Genomic DNA, 21,887 nt, shown 5'->3' on the forward strand with positions numbered 1-21,887 from the left:
AATCTAAAGATGCCTACGTGCGAAGTTGCACGTACTTAGGCAGTTGCTTACAGCAAACTTTTAGCAAAACAAGATATGCCCTAAACACTCCAAAGCACCTGCACACCTTGCAGTCATAACTATAGTCACGCCATGGTTGAAGCAATAACAGCTGTACATTATTAACCCTTGCATATCCAGTTACTTTTACAGCTCCTCCCACAGTTGCAGCAGGAGAGTGCTGGATTTGTCATCGAAATAAAGCCCTCTCACAGGAGAGATTTTTTTCCATTAATCGCTCCTTTTCATGTTCCGCAGGTGCAGAGCGAGGACAGTGTGCTCCTGTTCATTGCTGCCTGGACACTGACTGAGATTGTGCGATATTCCTTTTACACTTTCAGCCTGCTGAACCATCTGCCCTACCCCATCAAGTGGGCCAGGTAACAACTTGCCAAAGAGACCCAATTTCTCTGGGAAGGAAAAACAAGCAGGGTTAAAGCCACGCTCCATAGTTATCCTTGCCTTTGTGTTCAACACCGTATGGTTTTTGTTGGGGTTGAGGTACTTGCTGTTCAAAACCCTACGCAGAAAATTCTCGAAATCAGAGAGCATCTGTGGAGAGTTTATGTTTCAGGTCAGTGACCTTGCATTGGGAGATAGGGGGAGGGTTTAGCATTAGTGCAAGTTTTGGCACTTTGTGTTGGGAAGAAGGGAAGAAAGGAAGAACTTATCTGGCAGTGCATCAGTTCTGATGAAGGGTTGTCAACCTGAGACATTAGTTCTATATTTCCTTCCAAAATTTTGCCTGACCTTCTGAGTGCTTCAAGCATTTTCTGTTTTTTTTCCCTGGCTTCCAATATCTGAAGTACTTTGGATTTGCTAACCTAATACTTTTTGGCACTTTATTAAATGACAAAGGTTTGCAAATCTGAGCATGAGGTCTGTCTTGGTGATGCATGTTAGGAGGTAACTCTCAATGATCGCATCTTGGTGATGTGAGAGCTACATAAGGCACCTTATTCAAGGTCAACCATGCCGAGCAGACAATAAGTTTAGGAGTAACAAACAATTTGCAGATTGTTTTTGCTCCAGATTTCAGCATCTGCAGTCTCATGTCTCCATATAACTTTAGGAGGTTAGTTAGTCATATCCCCACTAGAACTGAAGGCTTTTTGCAAAAGTAGGAGTTGACCCCAAGACAGGACTTGCCAGGCACAGTATCATGATGTTTACGATACTTGCAACCTTCTCTTCCCCTTTCACTTTGGCCCAGTGTGTTCACCCAACAAATTAATTAGGAAGATCTCAGTGGGTATGTGTGTTTGGGGGGAATGAGGTGGGGAGGCTAGGAGGAAGTGGAGGTTGGTGTTTGTGGGGAGCTGGGCACTTCAAGTGCAGGAGAGATCAGAAAAAATATGGACAGGACGTCTTATGGAAGTGAGCAACAAAGTGCAGACTGCATTGTCGACTTGAACACAATGGATAATAAGGGGCTCAGGAAATGAGTGCACCATTCTTATGTTCAGCTGTTGGGCTTTAAAAAAAACTAGCTGCTATACCCAGCGTTGCTTGGGTTACTATGCTGGTAATTATTCACATTTGCATTTGTTTTCATGCAATCGGGTTTTATTACATTCCTTGAAAATGAAATAAAATCTTCCTTAAATATATATAATTATTCTATGAGTAATTAAATTCAGGGATTAAAATTATATAGTTTAAATTACCAATTAAAAATACTGAAAATAAAAAATTGTATACAAAAATTATATAGCTCTCTTTAAGCAGGTATGTACCTATTCACAAAATCTAAAGTTACTTGACCTTCAAAGTGTTCAGCATACACTATATTTCTTGCTTGTAAATCCAGTGTAAAAATGTATAAATTATATTTGTATCCACTCTGGAGCAACCAACATATAGACTAGCCATGGGAAAAGCATGGAGTTTCGAGGATTAAGGACCGACAACTTCCAGTGATTGTGCTTGTGCCAAAGCTAAATTGAACAGGGAACTGAAGTTGCTTGATTAAAACGTGGATCGGATGGGATAATTGGTTTTCAAGGGATGAAGACATTTTCCCCAACAGTCATTATTTGTAGCTCAATTACATGCAGCAACTTTTGAACTGATGATCTTGTGCCTTTGCATAGTATTGGTGGAACTAAATTCCTGAGTAGCATGATTGGAGGTCTTTTTGGTTCAAGATTATGTGATGGCACACCAGGTGGTGACAGCTTAAAATTCAAGAGGAAAGCGTACAGCCTCATTAAAGTCTGTCATGTTGTCAATAGATTTATATTATACAGGTTATCTGGGAAGCTTTGAAAGAAAAGTCTTTATTCCATGGCTTACACTGTGTCATTTTTTTGGTGCTAAAATTGCTCTTTCACATGACCATTAGTGATTTGAATAGTGTTGAGTGACATTTGGGAAAGCAGCTTGCATCAGATCATGCAGTGATGTAACAAATCGCCCATGTTCTCCATCAAAATCATTCCTGCTGAGTCTTCATGTTTAATTTCCCCATTTCCTAATTTGAGTAAACTCGAAGCAAACTCTCGCAGATGGATTGCCTGTCAAATGAACTCGCATATTGCTTTTCAATTGTAATCGTTTAACATTTTCCCAAATATGTGATGCTTTCAATTCATCTGCTGTAGTACCTCATGGAATTACTGGTAGTGCTTGCTGAAAATTTCCAGCTGGCACTTAAAGTGACACCGCCCATTAATTTATTATCATTGCTAAGATCTTGCAGCATTTGATATCATTCTTCAGTGGATGTTTTTGAGCCACTGTGTGTTCATTCCAGACAATAAGTTTACCATCTTATAGAATTTTTTCCTTTTCAGTTCCCCGGTCATTGTTACATGTTGGAGTCTCCGCATTTGTCAAACTTAAAGGGAGTTTAAAACCCTCCTACCTTCCCTCCGCTCCCCCCTGCTGTCAAAAATGTTGATCAAATGTTTGATGCCAGGACAATCATGTTTTATTTGTGAACTTTAACCAAAAGTAGATATAATAAGGAAAGTTTTTTCTGTTCCACCAGAAGCAACCAAAAAAATATTCTTTATTCATTGTAAACTGCCTCTGTAATAGTATCCAAGGCATATCTTTGGTATCTCACTAAGCTTATTTCTTTCTCTTGAATATATTCGTCTAACTCATATTAATCATAGCTGGTCTCCTGCAGAAACTCGGCGCACCAGCTTCCAGATTCTTTTTGTGGTTCAGATAGAGCAAAAGTAGTTGGGTCAGGTCTACCCAATTACTTAGTAACTCAAAAATAGATCTGAAAAAATCTCATCAATTTTCAGTAGGGAAAATTAGGCCTCTTATGGGGGTTTTTAGGAAAACTAAGTGTAGTGTACATCCTTATGTGTAACCTAAATTGCATGCAAATTTTCAGATTTCTACGTTGCTTCATGACTGAGCAGGCCACTTAGGCATTCTATTTTAGTATATGTCTTTAGATCTGCATGTTCGTGCCAGGCACTTGCTTGTCTTTTAACTTGGATTGGAAATGGGGGAGGAATTAAGAATCTATAACAATCCCTGGCGGTTTCCTATCCATTCATTGACAGATGTGGCCCTGTTTCTATTCCATTTCACATCTGCTTGTGACAAACTAAAATCTGGGTTAAGATCCTGACAGGAGCCCTCTCATCAATGTCTTGCAGATCCCCACCGGAGCTGTCTTGCCTGGGTTTCAATTTATTTGCTTTATGCAGTCTATTTTCCTTTCTTGTCTTCACAGCTTTCTGTAACATAGGAAGAATGGGGTGAAGTGTATGTAGAGGAAGGGTCCCCTCCATTCCACCCAGAATATAACACATTGCCCCTCTACAAGAGATACTGTAAGGCAGTTTTTCCAGTGTGTATGTAGAGTGGTGCCTTTGTTTTCTGATTGTTTGCTGCTCGCCTGTGTTGAGTGGGGAATGTCAAAGTAACCAGAGTCTTTAACCAGGGGCCTTGACTGTCAGAGCTGCAATTTAACATCAGCTGCTATCAGAGCAGTCCTGTTGACCTCGTGCATTGGTAGTGGCAGAATTCAGAAGCACTTCAATTCAGCATCTGCAAAGCACTTGACAGGATTATACAAAGGTACAAATTAAGGGCAGTAGTGGCCATGCTGACCTTTAAGCCTGGCTGAAAAGTCAATAAGACCATGGATGATATTGTAACCTCAACTCTGCACACCTGCCAACCTGCAAATAACCTTTCACCCCTGCATTTTACAAGAATCTACCTAACTTTGCCTTAAAAATATTCTCACCCATTGCCTTTGCAGAAGATTACAAAGACTCTCAAACCTGTGAGAATAAAAATTTGCCTTATGTATTTTAAATGGGAAGCCCTTATTTTTAAATAGTGACCCCTAGCTCTAGATCTTTCCACAAGAGAAAATATATGCATGTTCACCCTATCAAGACCCTTTAGGGTCTTGGATGTTTCAATCAAATTGCCTCTCACTCTTGTAAATTCCGGTGGATGCCAACCTAACTTGTCCAATCTTTCCTCATGAGACAATCCATCCACTCCTGGTATCAGTCTCATAAATCCTCTGAATTTATATTAACATCGTTCTTTAAATTAGGAGACCAGTACCAGATGTGGTGTCACCAATACCCTGTACAGTTGAAGCATAACCTCTTTCCATGTTCAATTCCTCTGGCAATGCACAATAACATTACATTAGTTTCCCTTATTAGTCACTGTTCTTCTATAATAGCCTTTGCAAATTATGCACCATGATACCTAGAGCTCTGTGCATGTTACCCGGATCTCTCACATTTAGGCAAAATATATCTTATTTTTCCTACCATAATGGATAATTTCACATTTTCTGACGTAACACTGCATTTGCCAGATGACTAATAGCAAAGAACAGGTCATTCAATTCAACTGATAAATGGCATGTTTGTGTTTCTTTTGAACCACCACCCTATTCTGTCTTAACCTGCAGGAAATTCTACTATTCCTTTCTGCTTCCCGTGTCTGTATGGCTTCCCCTTAAGTAGTAATCATCTCAACCCCACAGGAGTGAGTTCAATTGAGCATTCTGTAGAGACAGAGTCATACAGCACAGAAACAGGCCCTTTGGTCCATGCTGACCTTTTTGCCTGTCTATACTAATCCCATTTGCTTGTGTTAGGCCCGTTTCATTTTATGCCTTGCCTATGTAAGTGTCTGTCTAAATGCCTCTTAAACGTAGTGATTGCATCTGATTTCACCACTACCTCTGGCAGCATCCTCCGAATATCAATCACTTTCTGAGTTGGGGGGGGGGGGAAAGCTTGCCCCTCCGATCCCCTTTCAAACTCCTTCCTACACCTTAAACCTATGCCCTATTGCTGTTGATACCCCTACCACAGGGGAAAAAAATTTTGGCTCTCTACCCTATCTATGCCACTCTCAATCTCATATACCCCTCAGCCTCCTGCGCACTGGGGAAAACATGCCCAGCCTATGCAAGCTCTCCCCATAATTAACGTTATGGATAACCAAGTCCCTAGATAAAGAAGTTAGAAACATAGAAAACCTACAGCACAATACAGGCCCTTCAGCCCACAAAGTTGTGCCGAACATGTCTCTACCTTAGAAATTACTAGGCTTACCCATAGCCCTCTATTTTTCTAAGCTCCATGTACCTATCCAAAAGTCTCTTAAAAGACCCTATCATATCCGCCTCCACCACCGTTGCCGGCAGCCCATTCCACACACTCACCACTCTCTGAGTAAAATACTTATCCCTGGCATCTCCTCTGTACCTACTCCCCAGCACCTTAAACCTGTGTCCTCTTGTGGCAACCATTTCAGCCCTGGGAAAAAGCCTCTGACTATCCACATGATCAATGCCTCTCATCATCTTATACACCTCTATCAGGTCACCTCTCATCCTCCGCTCCAAGGAGAAAAAGCCGAGTTCGCTCAACCTGTTTTCGTAAGGCATGCTCCCCAATCCAGGCAACATCCTTGTAAATCTCTTCTGCACCCTTTCTATGGGTGTTGCCCCTGAATTCTGTAATGGATTTATTAGTCAATAGGTAGACTCAACCCATACTTCCATTAGAATTGCGTGTTTTGTATAGTTGCCAAAAGGGAGACTAGATTGTTGTCAATATTGCCTGTGAGAACAGAATGTGGGAGTATAGACCCTTAACTCTGGGATTGGGATGCAATCTGTGCAGATCCTAACCACAGGGAAGGAATGCAGTGTGTGCAAAGCTCCTAACCCTGGGAGTGGGATTGTGCATGTGAATGGGATGCAGTTTGTGGGAATAGATTAAAAAAACTTGCTGTTTAAGACTTTAACTAAAGGCTCTCCCCACCCCCCCCTTTCCTGCCCAGGTACTCACTGTTTATTGCTCTGTATCCAATGGGAGTCACAGGGGAGTTGCTGACCATATACGCTGCTCTGCCTCACGTTCGAAGGACTGGCTTGTATTCTGTGACCCTTCCAAACAAGTACAATGTCTCCTTTGACTACTACACAGTCCTGATCATGGTCATGATTTCCTACATTCCAAGTAAGTAAACGTGCTATCTGTTCTGGAGATGCAGAATGCAGACTGAGAGCTGGCAAGTGGGACAAGTCTGAATGAACCAACATAGATGGCTGAATGACTACTGCTACCATAGATTCCTGTGATTCTTTGATATATTTCTATTGCATGTTGGATATTAAGTTCAAGTATATTGCCACAAGGTATAAATGCCCTGAAAATGAGCTTTTAGCAGGAGCAGCACAGTGTATTACAAACACGACAAACATAAGTTAACATAATTTAACAAAACTTATATATAACTTGCCCAACAAAATAAACATAATGAGACGAGTGCAAGTTGAGAGAGAGAAAACAAAATATAGAACGAGGTAGTGTTAGGGTTTTTCAGGTCAGTTCAAGAACCTGATGGCAATGGGGGAGAAGCTGTTGAACCTTGAGGTGTGGGATATCAGAGTATAATACAATGCAGGTGGAGTCCATCTTGTCTTGGTTCTAAGAAGGGGCTGACCTACTCATCCCAATCCTTTGCTATTGCACCATCGCCACGCAAACTTTATTCTTTCATCCAGTTTCCTTTCATTTTCTGTTCTTTTAAATTCTAATCCTGCCATATATAAAAAAACACATGTTCACCCACCTGGACTGAACAGAGGCTGCAAGGGTGACCCTGAGCTTCCAGTTGCCTGTTGCTTTAACTCTGCCTCAATTCCGCTCTTTCTTCTCCCTCCTATGTTGCACCAGCAACGCCCAAGATAACCTTGAGCAGCAGCATTTCATCTTCCATCTGGGAATGTTGAAGCCTTGTGGATTTAATATTTAATCTGGTAATTTCAGGTAACCATCCTTATTTTCTCCACGCGTATCTGTATCAATTTTAATACCTTTTGATTTTTTGTCTCCAACTTCTGTTTTTTTTTGAAGTAATTGCCACTTTGACAAATTTGACATCCTATCACAGACATTCCCTCTGCCTTCTCTACCCTTCCCCCTCTCTGCAGCTCAAAACACACTTGTTTTCTCGCCTTTCCAGTTCTGATGAAGGGTCCTTGACTTGAAGCATCGCCTGTGTTTTCTAATTCTTCTCTCTCTTTCCCAGTTGTGATGAAAGGTCTTCAATCTGAGGCACCAACTCTGTGTCTCTTTCCACACACAGAGATGAGACTGCAGATGCTGGAATCTGGAGCAACAAACAATCTGCTGGAGCAACTCAGCAGGTCGAGCGGCGTCTGTAGTGGGGGGGGGGGGGGGGGGGAGGAATTGCCAATATTTTGGGTCGGAACCCTGAGTCTTGATGCGGGGGAATTGACCCAAAACGTCGACAATTATTTTCCTCCCACAGGTGCTGCCTGACCTGTTGAGTGCTTCCAGCATTTTCTGTTTTGTTCCAGATTTCCAGCACCTGCAGGTTTTTGCTTCAATTTCTGGAATTCTATATTTCAAATTGGCATTGGTTTATTATTGTCACTTGTACGGAGGTACAGTGAAAAACTTGTCTTGCATACCGATCGTACAGGTCAATTCATTACACAGTGCAGTTACATTGAGTTAGTACAGAGTGCATTGAGGTAGTACAGGTAAAAACAATAACAGTCTTTTAATAGTCTTTTAAGTCCATGGTTAGCCTTACCTTTAATATTTGTAATAACTTTACATTTGTACCTTCTGTATGATGGAGGGAGAATGTCCATGGAGGGGAAAGTTGAGCAAAAGTATTGTTGTTTGCTGAGTATTTGAAGAAACTAACACTGGAGATGTGATCTTCCCCCTTCCTTCACCCAACTCACTCTCTTTCTGATTCAGTTTTTCCCCAGCTCTATTTCCACATGCTTCGCCAGAGGAGGAGAGTCCTGAGCACTGCAGAACCGAGCAAGAAGAGCGAATAGCCACACTGCCACCTTCTAGGGAAATGGGCGTTGGTAGAAGGGCTTCCACCCCAAATCAAGCTGATTTCTGTTCCATTCGATTGTTGTCAGTGTCTGATGAACTCGGCACACGCTGTTTCCATTGGGCCACTTTGTGACAGATGATTGACATAAAGATGCTGTGCTAATTGCACTAGTAGCATGAATTTTGATTGTACTCCCGACGTGTTGGGTGGGGATAATGACAGACTTTCTAGCTGCTTATAATCACTGTCATAAAGTGTCCTGGGGAGTGATGTCTATCAAGGTTCGAGTTCCATGTCACGCTCTTCAGTAGCATTTCTTCCCAATTATATTGCATGGGATAGCAGATTCCCTTGATTCCTGGAGCCAAAAGGGCAGTGAATCTCACTCCTGGCCTTTTGCTGTAAATGAAAATCTTGCAGCAGGTAATGAGACCTGTTATATGTCTGTGCATTGAAGAGGTCAGATCCTTGCTGCTGATGGGTGCTGTTGAGGAACAGGCAGTGGATGTTCATTGTCGCTTGCTCCAGTACACAGCCCCTCGTGACAGCAGTCCCAGGAATGGGACTAAGGTGAGGGAGATATCCTTGAAGTGATCACAATGGCAGCCTGGCAGAGCTTACTTTAATAGCTTTGCACTGTTGAATAGCTAAGTTAGCAGTTCCACACAACCATGCTGCTTGTTGACCCAAGCCTGGTTGAGTTGCCAGTTCAAGTTGGATGCAGACACAAGACTACAGATGCTGGAATCTGGAGCAAGAAACAATCTGCTGGAAGATCTCAGCAGGTCGAGCAGCATCTGTGGGAGGAAAGAAATTGTCAACATTTCAGGTGGATTTCGACCCGAAACATCGACAGTTCCTTTCCTCCCACTCATGCTGCTCGACCCGCTGAGTTCTTGCAGCAGATTGTTTGTTGCTCCAGGTTGGATGCACTCCTGGAGTCGTCACGTGACCTCCCCCTTCCTGCTCCCTCGCCCCAGTGTTTGATCATCCAATACACTGTATGTGGTGGTACAACATCTTCCTCCACCAATCAGAAAGCATCTAGGCCCGTTATTCCCCAATGGATATTCTTGACCACCGAGCTAGTGCTCGGTGAAAATTTAAGAAGTTTCAAAACCCCTGTTAGTCTTCTCAATCATCTTGCTCGCATCATTTTTTTAATTCCAAGGGATTTCAGAGCAAACCCGATAGGTTGGAAACCCTAGGTTGCTGATAACATTGGTATCACTGGCCATAGTTTGCATTGACAATGGAGCCATATTCGGATTCTCCACTGTAACCTCTTTGTTTTCTGTCCCCTTCTGCCTTTTCCCATTTCCCAGCAACAACTATATGTTGAAAGTATGATCCCTGCTTACCCTTCCTATTTTGAGATCAGAGTTGAAGATACACAGCAAAATACTGCTCGTTCAGAGGAACCTGACTTGGTGGAAGTTTTTTTCCAGCAATTTTGACCAACCCAAACCTTAAATGCTCAGTTTACATTCAGACTGCACTGATAATTCCTCCTCAGTTTTTTTTAAAGGACCTCATGGGCTCTAATCTGTTAACAAACTTTTTAACTAAAGGTGTAAGAGCAAGGCTGGTTCAGTCAATGCTGCACAGACTCTCAGTTCTTTTGTATATTAGGAATTGCTTTTTATAATTAAGGATATTTAAACTCCTAAGCGTTCCAGAATTTGCACTTTTTTGCATGGGAGCATTTGTAATGAAATTTTTTGCAAGTATATCTTGGTAGCTGTATGGGGCAGGGGTTGGGGAGTAAATAACTGGTTCATGTGATTCTACTGATAGTTGTTCACCTATTTGTTAATCCTTTAGGAAATGAGCATGATTTTCATTGATACGCATTGTGTCTCCTTAAAGTACGGTCCCTTTTGAAAGTGCATGTTTTATAGTACAGTCGCCAAGAACTGCAGATGAAAGTCCACCAGGAGCAGGACATCTTTGCTTTAACTTATTTTATCTGTCTTGTTGACGAAATTGTAGACTAGATCCTGAGTTTGAAGGAATTACTCTTGCATGGTAACTCAGGCACAGACCAGGTCAAAGGTGCTCCAGTCCGTGTTAATAAACTCTCGTGAAATAGCAACATCACGGACTGTTACTCATATGGCAAGAGCTTTGTTGAAATGTAGTTTATAATTGTCACATGTACTGAGCTACAGTGGAAAAACTTGTCTTGCATACAGTTTATACAGATCAATTCATTACACAGTGCATTGAGGGAAAACAAGGGAAAACAATAACAGAATGCAGAATAAAGTATTACAGGTACAGAGGAAGTGCAGGCAGACAATAAGGTGCAAGACCATAATGAGGTAGATTGTGGGGTCAGAAGTCCATCTTATCGTACTAGGGAACCGTTCAATAGTCTTGTAACAGTGGGATAAAAGCTGTTCTTGAGCCTGGTGGTACGTGCTTTCAGGCTTTTGTATCTTCTGCCCAATGGGAGGGGGGAGAAGAGAGAATGTCCAGGGTGGGTGGGTTCTTTGATTATGCTGGCTGCTTTAACGAGGCAGTGAGAAGTGTAGACAAGAGTCCATGGAGGGGAGGCTGGTTTCTGTGAAGTGCTGAGCTGTATCCACAACTCTGCAGTTTCTTCTGTTCACAGGCATGTCATCTGCATGCTTCCGTCTAAGCTAATCCCAATTTTCCATGTTTATTCCTCTAAACTTTTCCTATCCATGAACCTGTCCAAGTGTCTTCTAAATGTTGTACCTGCTTCCACCACTTCCTCTGGCAGCTCGTTCCACATACACACCACCCTCTGCATGAAGAAGTTGCCCCTCGGATCCCCTTTAAATCTTTCCCCTCTCACTTTAAACCTATGCCCTTTCCCTGGGAAAAAGACTGTGTGCATTCTCCCTATCTATGCCGCTCATGATTTTATACACCTCTATAAGGTCACCCCTCAGTCTCCTACGCTCCAAGGAATAAAGTCCAAACCTGCCCAACCTCTCCCTATAACTCAGTCCCTTGAGTCCTGGCAACATTCCTTGTTGATAAACCTAGTCCCAGTTTATGGTTGTTGATGGGGGAACTAACACAAGTGAATGGCCTGTTGATGTTTGTCCCCCTTCTGTTGTGAATAAAGTTGTCCTTTTATTGGGAGAAGTTAAAAACTTATTGGCTGAGATGAGAAGTAGAGTTTAACACTGGCCAGCATGAAGCATTCTGCTTATTGTACTGACTACAGCAGCTTAAGCATCTACTCCATGATCCTGGGTGCAAAGTGTATAATCTCTAAGGGCATGTGGGTGCCACTGCCATCAATAGAAAATGGATGAGGGCCTGATTTAAAGAACACACACAAAATGCTGGAGGAACTCAGCAGGTCAGGCAGCATCTATGGAGAGAAACAAACTTTTGGATCGAGACATGTATTGCTCCAGATTCCAGCATCTGCAGAATCCCTTGTGTCTCCTGATTTAAAGAAAGAGTTTCAGAAGCAGGATATCAAGGTAATAATCTCCAGATTAATCCCAGCGCCTTACACTAGTGATGGTCACTAAATTTGCTACAAAAGTAGGTAGAAGAAGAATTTAAGATTTCTTTATTAGTCACATGTACATTGAAACACACAGTGAAATGCATCTTTTGCATAGTGTTCTGGGAGCAGCCCGCAAGTGTCGCCACGCTTCCGGCACCAACATAGCATGTCCACAACTTCCTAACCCATATGTCTTTGGAATGTGGGAGGAAACTAGAGCACCCGGAGGAAACCCACGCAGACACGGGGAGAACGTACAAACTCCTTACAGCAGCCGGAATTGAACCCGGGTTGCTGGCGCTGTAATAGTGCTCTAACCGCTGCACTACCATGCCTTTGTGAAGAGAACACAAGGGGGTTAAAGAGATGTGTTCAGATAAGTGAGTGGGCAAAGATCTGGCAAATGGAGTACGATATGGATAAATGTGAAATTGTGCATTTTAGCATGAAAAAATTAAATACAATATATCTATGGTGCAGAGCTCTATTGAAGAGGGATGTCCAGATACATGATTTGCAAAATAGTATTATACAGGTACAGCAAGTAATTGGGAAAACTAACAGAATTGTATTGGTTGTTGCAAGAGAAATCAAATATAAAAGCAGAGAGGTTATCTTTCAGTAATGGAGGGCATTGGTGTGTCCATATGAGTTTGGCCTAAGGGCGTGTTTCCATGCTGTATTACTCTATGGCTCATAGCTGTAGTGCTTGTTTGTAGCATTGGCTTTGTTAAGGAAGTGTATTAATGCATTGGAAGCAGTTTCCAGAAGGTGTACAGGTCTAATACCTGAAATGAGTGGATCACCTTATGGGGGAAGATCAGATGGACTCAGCAAGTATCTGCTGGAGTTCAAAAGAGAGAGAAGAGACGTGATTGAAATATAGGATCCTGAGAGCTTGGCAGTAGATGTGGAGAGGAAGTTTCCTCTTGAAGGCAAATCTTGAGCTGAAGGTCCCTCCTTAAAAACAATGGGTCACCAATTTAGGACTGTGAAGAGGCACAGTCCTCCCTTTAGGTCATGAGTCTTGGGAACTTTCTTCCTCAAAGGGTGGTGCAAAGAGGGTCTTTGTAAACCAGAGGAAGATAGATTCTCAATAAGAAAGGGAGAAAGGCTTTCTGAGGATCTCCATGATCTTATTGAATGGCAGAACAGGCTGAAGGAGTTGGGTGGCCTACCACTGTTATTTTATATATTGGAATGCAGGCGTGTTCCTAGGAGGGAAAGGTGATTAAAGCCAGGGCTCCCTGTGTGACTAAGAATTAGATGCAGTTGATGCCTCAAGTAAGAACCAAGCTGAAGGAGAAGACACGAGAGACTGCAGATGCTGGAACCTGGAGCACAAACAATCTGCTGGAGGAACTCAGTGGGTCGAGCAGCATCTGTGAGGGGGTAAGGAATTGTCAACGTTTCAGATCCTGAAGCATGGTTTCGACCCGAAACGTTGACAATTCACTGCTCGACCTGCTGAGTTCCTCCAGCAGATTGTGTGTTGCCCCAAGCTGAAGGAAGAAGTTTAAGAAGGGAATTAAAGAAATAAAAGGAGCAAAGATAAAGTATGAGAAAAGACAGTTTGTAACTGTGAGACTGGGTCTGTGCCAATTGGTGAGTGAACCACACAAGGAATAAAAATCTTATCCTTGCCAGTTTAGCTTTGCTGAATGCATGTGCCCATGACAGCATTGGTAAAAGTGGCAACAGCACCTTGGTAACACAAAGTGCCACTTTCACACTGAGACACTATCCTGTTGTGTGGCACAATCATGTTAAATGAGAAAGACTTGGAGTAGATCAGGCAGCTCAGAACTGGACAGCCATGAGGTGCTGTGGACCATCAGTGGCAGATGTACATCACCACACTCTGTAGTGCAAGGGTCTGGCATATATATCCCTCACTCTACAATTACTGTCAAGCCATAGCATCAACCCTTGTTCAATGCAGAGTGCAGAAGAGCGTCCCAGCTGTACCTAAGAGTGAGGTGCCAACTTAGTGAATCTACAATACATGACTCTGCTTGCTACACTCCATGTAATAGAAGGAGCCAAGTGATCCCACAATCACCAGGTCAGATTGGACCTTTATGGCCCTACCACATCTAGTTGTGAATGGAGGTGGGCAATTAAGCAGCTAACAGGAGAAGGGTCCAGGAACCCCATCCTCAACGATAGCAGGATCCAACACCTGAGTGTGAAAGAAAAGGCTGAAACATTCACACGTGTTCAGCTGGAAGTACCGAATGGGTGATCCTTCTCCGCTTCCTCCTGATATCCCCACTATCACAGAAACCAGTCTTCAACCAATTTGATCTACCCACCATGATATCAAGAAATGGCCAAGAGCACTGAATACAACAAGAGTACTGAGAATAGAGCCATAGAGCACTACAGCACAGAAACAGGCCCTTTGGCCCATCTAGTCCATATTGATCTGATCTTCTGCCGAGTTCCATCTACCTGCACCTGGACCATTTCCCTCCAAACCCCTCCCATCCAAACTTCTCTTAAGTGTTACAATTGAAGCTGCATCTACCACTTCTGCTGGCAGCTCGTTCCACACTCGCACCATCCTCTGAGTGAAGTAGTTCCCCCTCAGATTTCCTTTATATATTTCACCCTTCACTCTAAACCCATGTCCTCTAGTTCTAGTCTCACCCAACCTTAGGGTGAACACATGCAGGCTTTTTCCCCTAACTATACCCCTCATAATTTTGTATACCTCTAAGATTAAATAAGATTGTATGCCTCATTCTCCTGCACTCCAGGAAATGAAGTCCTCTATTCAACCTTTCCCTATAACTCAGGTCCTCATGTCCCAGCAACATTCTTGTAAATTTTCTCTGCACTCTTTCAAGCTTATTGATATCTTTCCTGTAGGTAGGTGACCAGAACTGCACACAATACTCTGAATTCAGCTTCACCAATGTCTTGCACAACTTCAAAATAACATCCCAACTCCTGTACTCAGTGCCCTGATTTAAGAAGGTCAATGTGCCAAAAGCTCTCTTTATGACCCTATCTACCTGTGATGCCACTTTCAAGGAATTATGGATCTGTATTCCCGGGTCCCTCTGTTCTACCACACACCTCAGTTCCCTACCATTCACTGTGTAAGTCTTACCCTGGTTTGTCCTCCCAAAGTGCATCACCTCACACTTGTCTGCGTTAAATTCCATCTGCCGTTTCTTAGCCCATTTTCCTAGCTGATCAAGATCATGTTGAAAGCTTTGATAGCCTTCTTCGCTGTTCACTACACCCCCAACCTTGGTGTCATCCATAAATTTGCTGATCCAGTTTACCACATTATCATCTAAATCAGTGGTTTTCAACCTTTTTCATGCTGCGGACCCCCAGAACATGTCCTTGTTAGATAGCAGACCCCCAAAGCCCACAAAATGAAACAATCGATAATTCATGCATACAGCACTTAAATTACTGCACATAGGCCCTATTTCAATCACCGATAATTACCAGCGGTGTCTTTCAGTGTTCAGTTCAATGTGAAGGTTGTGCCTGTTTTGCACTGCAGAGTTTGTCCAATCGTGGTGGTATGTGCGACAAACATTCGCATATCTCATCCCCAATATTCAGTCTTGATCTGTATTTGGTTTTCATGGCAGTGACTGCAGAAAATGCTATTTTGCACAAGTGGTTGCAAATGGTAACAGAACATTGACGGCTTTGCCGGACAGCAGTGGATACTCCTGGAAACATGCTATCCAGAACGACAACAGTGACATTCAGTTGAACTGCAAGCACAAAGTCCTGTCAGATGACAGTTCAGCCAATTCTTTTTCACATCCAGTTAAATCAGTAAGCATGCATTCAAATGGATTTTGAATCCAATCAAACATGCTCGTGTCATCATCACTGAAATACTCATGGAAATAATGTGACAGCTGTTGAATATGGTTCAAAACGGTGCTCGCAATGGCCTCTCTCTTAGTCTCGTTCACTGTCAGAAAGTCATCTAGTAACGGAAACATATCATAGACGCCTTGCTCACATCTTCCCTTCCAGATACGGAGTTTTTTCTGAAAGGCATTGATTTTGTCATGCGTTTTCAGAACATCTGAGCCAGGTCCTTGCGATGATAGATTTAAGCTGTTCAAAATGTTTAAAAATATCTGCAAAATGAGCTAATCTGGCAACACACGTCTCATCTGTCAAGAACTGTGCCAATGATTCGTTATGCTCATTTATAGAAATGAGCAGTTCATCTCGCAATTCATATACACGCTGTACAACATGGACTCGTGACAGCCATCTGACTTCTGTATGTAGCAACAAATGTTTATGCTTGGCTTCCGTTTCACAGCATATGTTTTCAAACAAACGATGATTGAGCGGCCTGGCTTTGATAAAGTTAGTGATTTTAATGCACATGGAAAACACATCCGCAAGATTTTCATCCATATCCTTTGCAGCCAAAGCCTCACGGTGAATCATGCAGTGGGTTGCTGCTACATGTGGAGCTACTTCTTTCACTCGTGCAACTAGACCTGACTTCCGTCCTGTCATTGTGGCAGTGCCATCTGTGCATACTCCAATACACTGTGTCCACGCCAATGCCGATTGTACAAAAAAAGTGTCAAGCACACGGAAAAGTTCTTCACTGGTTGTACTCCCTGGGAGCGCCTTGCAAAGCAAAAAGTCTTCCAAAGCCTCTCCTTCCCAGCAATATCGAACATAAACCAACAACTGTGCAGCACTGGCAACATCAGTACTTTCATCGAGCTGAATCGCAAATCTGACTTGCTGAAGACGTGCTATCAGCTGGCTCTGTATATCTTCCGCCATATCGCCAATTCTTCTGCTTACTGTGTTATCAGACAGTGGAATGGCTTTCAGTTTTTGACTGGATTCTTTTCCCAGTACAGCTTTGCACATATCTACTGCTGCAGGCAGTATAAGCTCTTCTCCAATTGTGTGAGGCTTTCTGGAACATGCTATTCGTAATGCTACCAAATATGATGCGCGAAGAGCCTTCTCATTTACAGTGGCACAGGCTGTCATTTTGCCTTTCTGCTTGAGGTACAGCTCCTTTTGCCGCTCAAAATATTCCTTCGGCTTACTGGCAATATCTGGATGCACTGTTATTAAATGGTGCTTCAATTTCGCTGGTTTCATTGCATTGTTGGACAGTGTTTGCAAACCCACAACAGAGAGGTTGGTCTGCATTTGTCCCCACTGCGATGAAGCCATATGAAACGTATTCTGGATCGTACGAGTTGTTTTCTCTTTCGGTCACCCTTATCCCCTTCGTCATCAGAACCTTCCAGTTTCTGGTCAGCTTTTCTCTTCAGAAATTTCTCCATACTCAGTAATACACGCTGGACAGTTTAATTACTATTACTGATAAACAAAATTATCAAAACTAATCTAAAATTTACATACTTGCACACTTTTCGTTTAATAGTGACGTCACTGTGGCATAAATGCACGGTAGATAAGTAATATTATTAAGGCAAACCAGCAACGTCACTCAGTCTCGCTAACACTACAGTGCACAACAGAATAGTAGAGAGTAGTGAACACTACTGACTACTGTGACTACACAAATCGAATATTAAGCGGCAGCTTACCAGAAGGGAACACCGTCTAAGTCTCTAAGATTGTCGCCTATAACAGATAGAATAGATATGGTTGATTTTCTGAATAGTAGAAAACTGGAGCAAGCGAGTAAGCTACGTCTTTGTAACAGGACGCTTTTCCATTTTTTTTCTTGGCTTGCTCGCGGACCCCCTGGCAACCCGCCGCGGACCACAGGTTGAAAACCTCTGATCTAAATCATTAATATAAGTAATAAGCGACAAGGACCCAGCACCGATCCCTGCGGCACACCACTGGTCACAGGCCTCCAGTGAGAGAGAAGGCCACCTACCACCTCTCTCTGGCCTCTGCTGCTAAGCCAATGTTGAATCCATTCGGCTACTTCACCCTGAATGCCAAGCGACTTAACCTTCTGGAGCAGCATCCCATGTGGGACTTTGTCAAAGGCCTTGCTAAAGTCCATGTAGACAACATCCATTGCCTTTCCCTCAGCAACCTTCTCGGTAACCTTCTCGAAGAACTCTAAGAATGGTAAGACATGACCTACCATGCACAAAGATATGTTGACTAACCCTAATCAGGCCTTGTCTATCCAAATGCTAATGTATCCTGTCCCTTAGAATACCTTCCAATAATTTACCATGACTGACACCAGGCTCACCAGCCTATAATTTCCCAGCTTATTCTTAGAGCCTCTCTTGAACAACGGAACAACATTAGCTATCCTCCAGTCCTCCGGCACCTCACCCGTGGCTAAAGATGTTTTAAATATCTCTGCCAATGCCCTTGCAAGTTCTGCACTAGCCTCCCACAAAGTTTGCGGCGACACCTTGTCTGGCACTGGGGATTTATTCACCTTAATTTGCCTCAAGACAGCCAGCACCTCCTCTTCCATAATCTGGATATGGTTCATGACCTCACTACTCTTTTGCCTCAGTTCCGTAGTCTCTGTGTCTGTCTTCAGAGTAAATACAGACACAAAAAATTCATTTAAGATCTCCCCAATCTCTTTCAGTTCCATGCATAGATGACATGGTGATCTTCAAGAGGACCAAACCAATTTTGTCCCTTGCTACCCTTTTGCTCTTGATATAGCTGTAGAAACAATTGGGGATTCTCTTTCACCCCGTCTGCCAGAGCAACCTCATGTCCTCTTTTTGCCCTCTCTTAAGTGTTCTCTTGCATTTCTTATACTCCTCAAGCGCCTCATTTGATCCTAGCTGCCTATACCTGATATGTGTCTCCTTTTATTCTACCAGAGCCTCAATATCCCTTGATAACCAAGGTTTCCTAATCCTGCTAGCCTTGCCTTTTATTCTAACAGGAACATACAGATTCCGTACTCTCAATATTTCACTTTTGAAAGCCTCCCACTTTCCAAGCATCTCTTTGCCAGAAAACAGCCTATCCCAATGCACGCCTGCCAGATCCCTTCTGAAGCCATCAAAATTGGCCTTCCTCCAGCTTAGAATCTCAGCTTGAGGACCAGTCCGATCCTTATCCATAATTATCTTGAAACTAATGAAATTATGATCACTAGATCCAAAGTGTTCCCCTACACACACTTCTGTCACCTGCCCTGCCTCATTCCCTAAGAGGAGATCCAGCATCACGCTCTCTCTCGTTGGGACCTCTACATATTGATTGAGAAAACTTTCCTGAACATATTTGACAAACTCTATCCCATCCATTCTCTTTACAGTATGGGAGTCCCAATCAATAAGTGGGAAGTTAAAGTCACTTACTATCACAACCTTATTTTTCTTGCAACCGTCTGCTATCTCTCCACAGATTTGTTCCTCTAAATCTAAGACTAGACAACATCCCAGCTGTAGTATTGAACAGATGCACTGCAGAGCTAGCGCCATCTTTCGCAAAGCTGTTGCAGTACAATCACAACACTGGCATTTACCCAACAATGAGTAAAGCTGCTCAGGTCACTAAGGCAGGTGCAATTCATCAACAAAGTGGTGGAAGCTATCATCGATAGTGCTATCGAGCATCGCTTACCAATAGAGACAAGAAGAACTGTAGATGCTGGAATCCGGAGCAACAAACAGTCCTGATCCAGGGTCTTGACCCGAAATGTCAACAATTCCTTTCCTCCCACAGATGCTGCTCGACCTCCTGAGTTCCTCCAACAGGTTCTTTGTTGCTCCACTTGCCAATAACCTGGTCACTGATGCCGTTTATGGCTTCACCATGACCACTTGGCTCCAGACCTCGTCACAGGCTTGGTCCAAACATCGAGTTCAATTCAAGAGATGAGGTGAGATTAACTGTCTGGATGCCAAGGTAGCACTTGACTGAGTGTGGCAGCAAGGTGCCGGTAAAACTGAAGTCAATGGGCATCAAGGGCAAAAGGTTCCAATGGCTGGAGTCATACCTTGCACAAAGGAAACTGGTTGTGGTTGTTGGAGGTCAACCATCATAGCCCCAGGACGTCGCTGTTCATCAGCACGGTATCCTAGGACCAACTGTCTGCAGCTCCTTCACCAATCACCTTTCCATTCTGAAGTCAGAAGTGGGAATCTGATGATTGCACAATGTTCAATCCCATTTGCAACTCTGCGCAAATGAAGCAGCCCATGTCTACATGTAACAAGACCCAGGCAACATTCAACCTCGGCCTGAGAAGTGTCAAGTAACATTTCTGCTATGAAAGTGCCAGGCAAGACATTTCCACTGAGGGAAAGTTTAACTACCTACCCCTGACGTTCAGTGGGATTCCAATGGACCCTATCGTCATTCTGAGGTCACCATTGAATCAAAACAACTGAACCAGCCATACCGTTGCAACAGCAGGTCAGAGGCAGGGTCCTCAACAGCAAATGACTCACACTCTCCAAAGCCTTTCCACCACCAACAAGCCAGAAGTCAGGAGCAGCACTGCATACTCCATCTGCCTGGATAAAAGCAGCACCAACATCTCTCAAGAAGCTTGACATCATCAGGACAAAGCAGCCTGCTTGGTTAGCACTGCGTCAGCCACCCTAAACATTCACTCCCTCCACGGGAAAACAATGCCTCAGTGTGTGCATCCTACAACTTCACTGCTGACAGCAAAGATGCTGGAGGAACTCAGCAGGTCAGGCAGCATCTATTGGAGGGAAATGAAGAGCTAATGTTTCTGGTCAAGTCCAGATGAAGGGTTTCAACCTGAAACATCGACTGTCCATTTCCCTCCACAGATGCTGCCCGACCCGCTGAGTTCCTCCAACGTTTTTTGGGTTGCTCCAGATTCCAGCAGCAAGCCTTTTGTGTCTCCACCTCCCAAATCAAGGCAACGGGTCCAGGGAAACACCACCACCTGCAGGTTCCCCTCTAAGTCGCACACCACCCTGGATCTAAATCCTGGAACTCCCTCCTCAACAGTGTTGTTGGAGGATCTTCACTGGAAAGATTGGAGGTTTAAGAAGGCAGCTCATCACTGCCTTCTCAAGGGTGATTAGAGATGGACAACAGATAAGATTTCTTTAGTAGTTACATGTACATTGAAACACACAGTGAAATGCATCTTTTGCGTAGAGTGTTCTGGGGGCAGCCCGCAAATGTCGCCATGCTTCCGGCGCCAACATAGCACGCCCACAACTTCCTAACCCATACGTCTTTGGAATGTGGAAGGAAACCGGAGCACCCGGAGGAAACCGGAGCACCCGGAGGAAACCCACGCAGACACAGGGAGAACGTACAAACTCCTTACAGACAGTAGCCGGAATTGAACCCAGGTCGCTGGCACTGTAATAGCGTTATGCTAACCGCTACACTACCATGCCTGCCGTGTACCATAGCATACTAATGCTGTCCTTGCCAGCGATAACCAGGTTCCAAAATACTCAAATTTTTTAAAAATTGAGATGGAAAAGACATTGCATGACTAGAAGAAGAGGGCTAGGAATTGGGTGAGCTGGGATGTTTTTGATTGGCCAAATGGTTGCTCTGTGTGATGGCAGTCTTAGATTAGATTATTGTTATATACACCAAGGTGCAATGAGATTCCTTGTTGACGTGATGCTCAGAGTAATGGTATAATATATACAGCAATAGATACAACAACGAACGCAAAACAGCAGAATGGTGCAAAGGTAGTAGTGTAGCAAAAAAGTAGTGTAGCAAAAAATACTAGAGTGACAACAGTGGAATAACTGAGAGAGGGAGAGTTAAGAGTCTGAGAACATGGCAGCACCACCAGGAAGGGGATGTGAAAGAGGTCATTGGTTCAGGAGTCTGATAGCAGCGGAGAAGAAGCTGTTCTTGAGTCTGACTGGCCGGGCTTTCAAGCTCCTGTATTTTCTCCCAGAAGGTAGAAGAGAGAAAAGGCAATAGCCAGGATGGCAGGCATCCTTGACGACACTGTTAGCCTTCCTGATGCAACGCATGGTGAAGATGGACTGGGTGGAAGGAAGTGACGAGACTGTGATGGACTGGGCAGTTTACCGCTCTCTGATGGTCTGGCTGAGAT

General features: G+C 43.5%; 1 protein-coding gene across 1 annotated transcript in view; it reads left to right on the forward strand.

Annotated features, from left to right (window-relative positions):
* hacd2 (3-hydroxyacyl-CoA dehydratase 2) overlaps nt 1-10,474 on the forward strand; it is a 35,489-nt gene extending 25,015 nt beyond the window's left edge. Inside the window, exons 5-7 of the mRNA XM_052026147.1 lie at nt 298-419; nt 6,334-6,512; nt 8,292-10,474. Coding sequence (XP_051882107.1) covers nt 298-419; nt 6,334-6,512; nt 8,292-8,374 — 384 coding nt within the window. The 3' untranslated portion in view covers nt 8,375-10,474. The remainder of the gene's footprint in view (nt 1-297; nt 420-6,333; nt 6,513-8,291) is intronic.
* The last annotated feature ends 11,413 nt before the right edge of the window (nt 10,475-21,887 follow it).

This window comes from Pristis pectinata, chromosome 1, assembly GCF_009764475.1.
Source record: "Pristis pectinata isolate sPriPec2 chromosome 1, sPriPec2.1.pri, whole genome shotgun sequence".
Classification (NCBI taxonomy): domain Eukaryota; kingdom Metazoa; phylum Chordata; class Chondrichthyes; order Rhinopristiformes; family Pristidae; genus Pristis; species Pristis pectinata.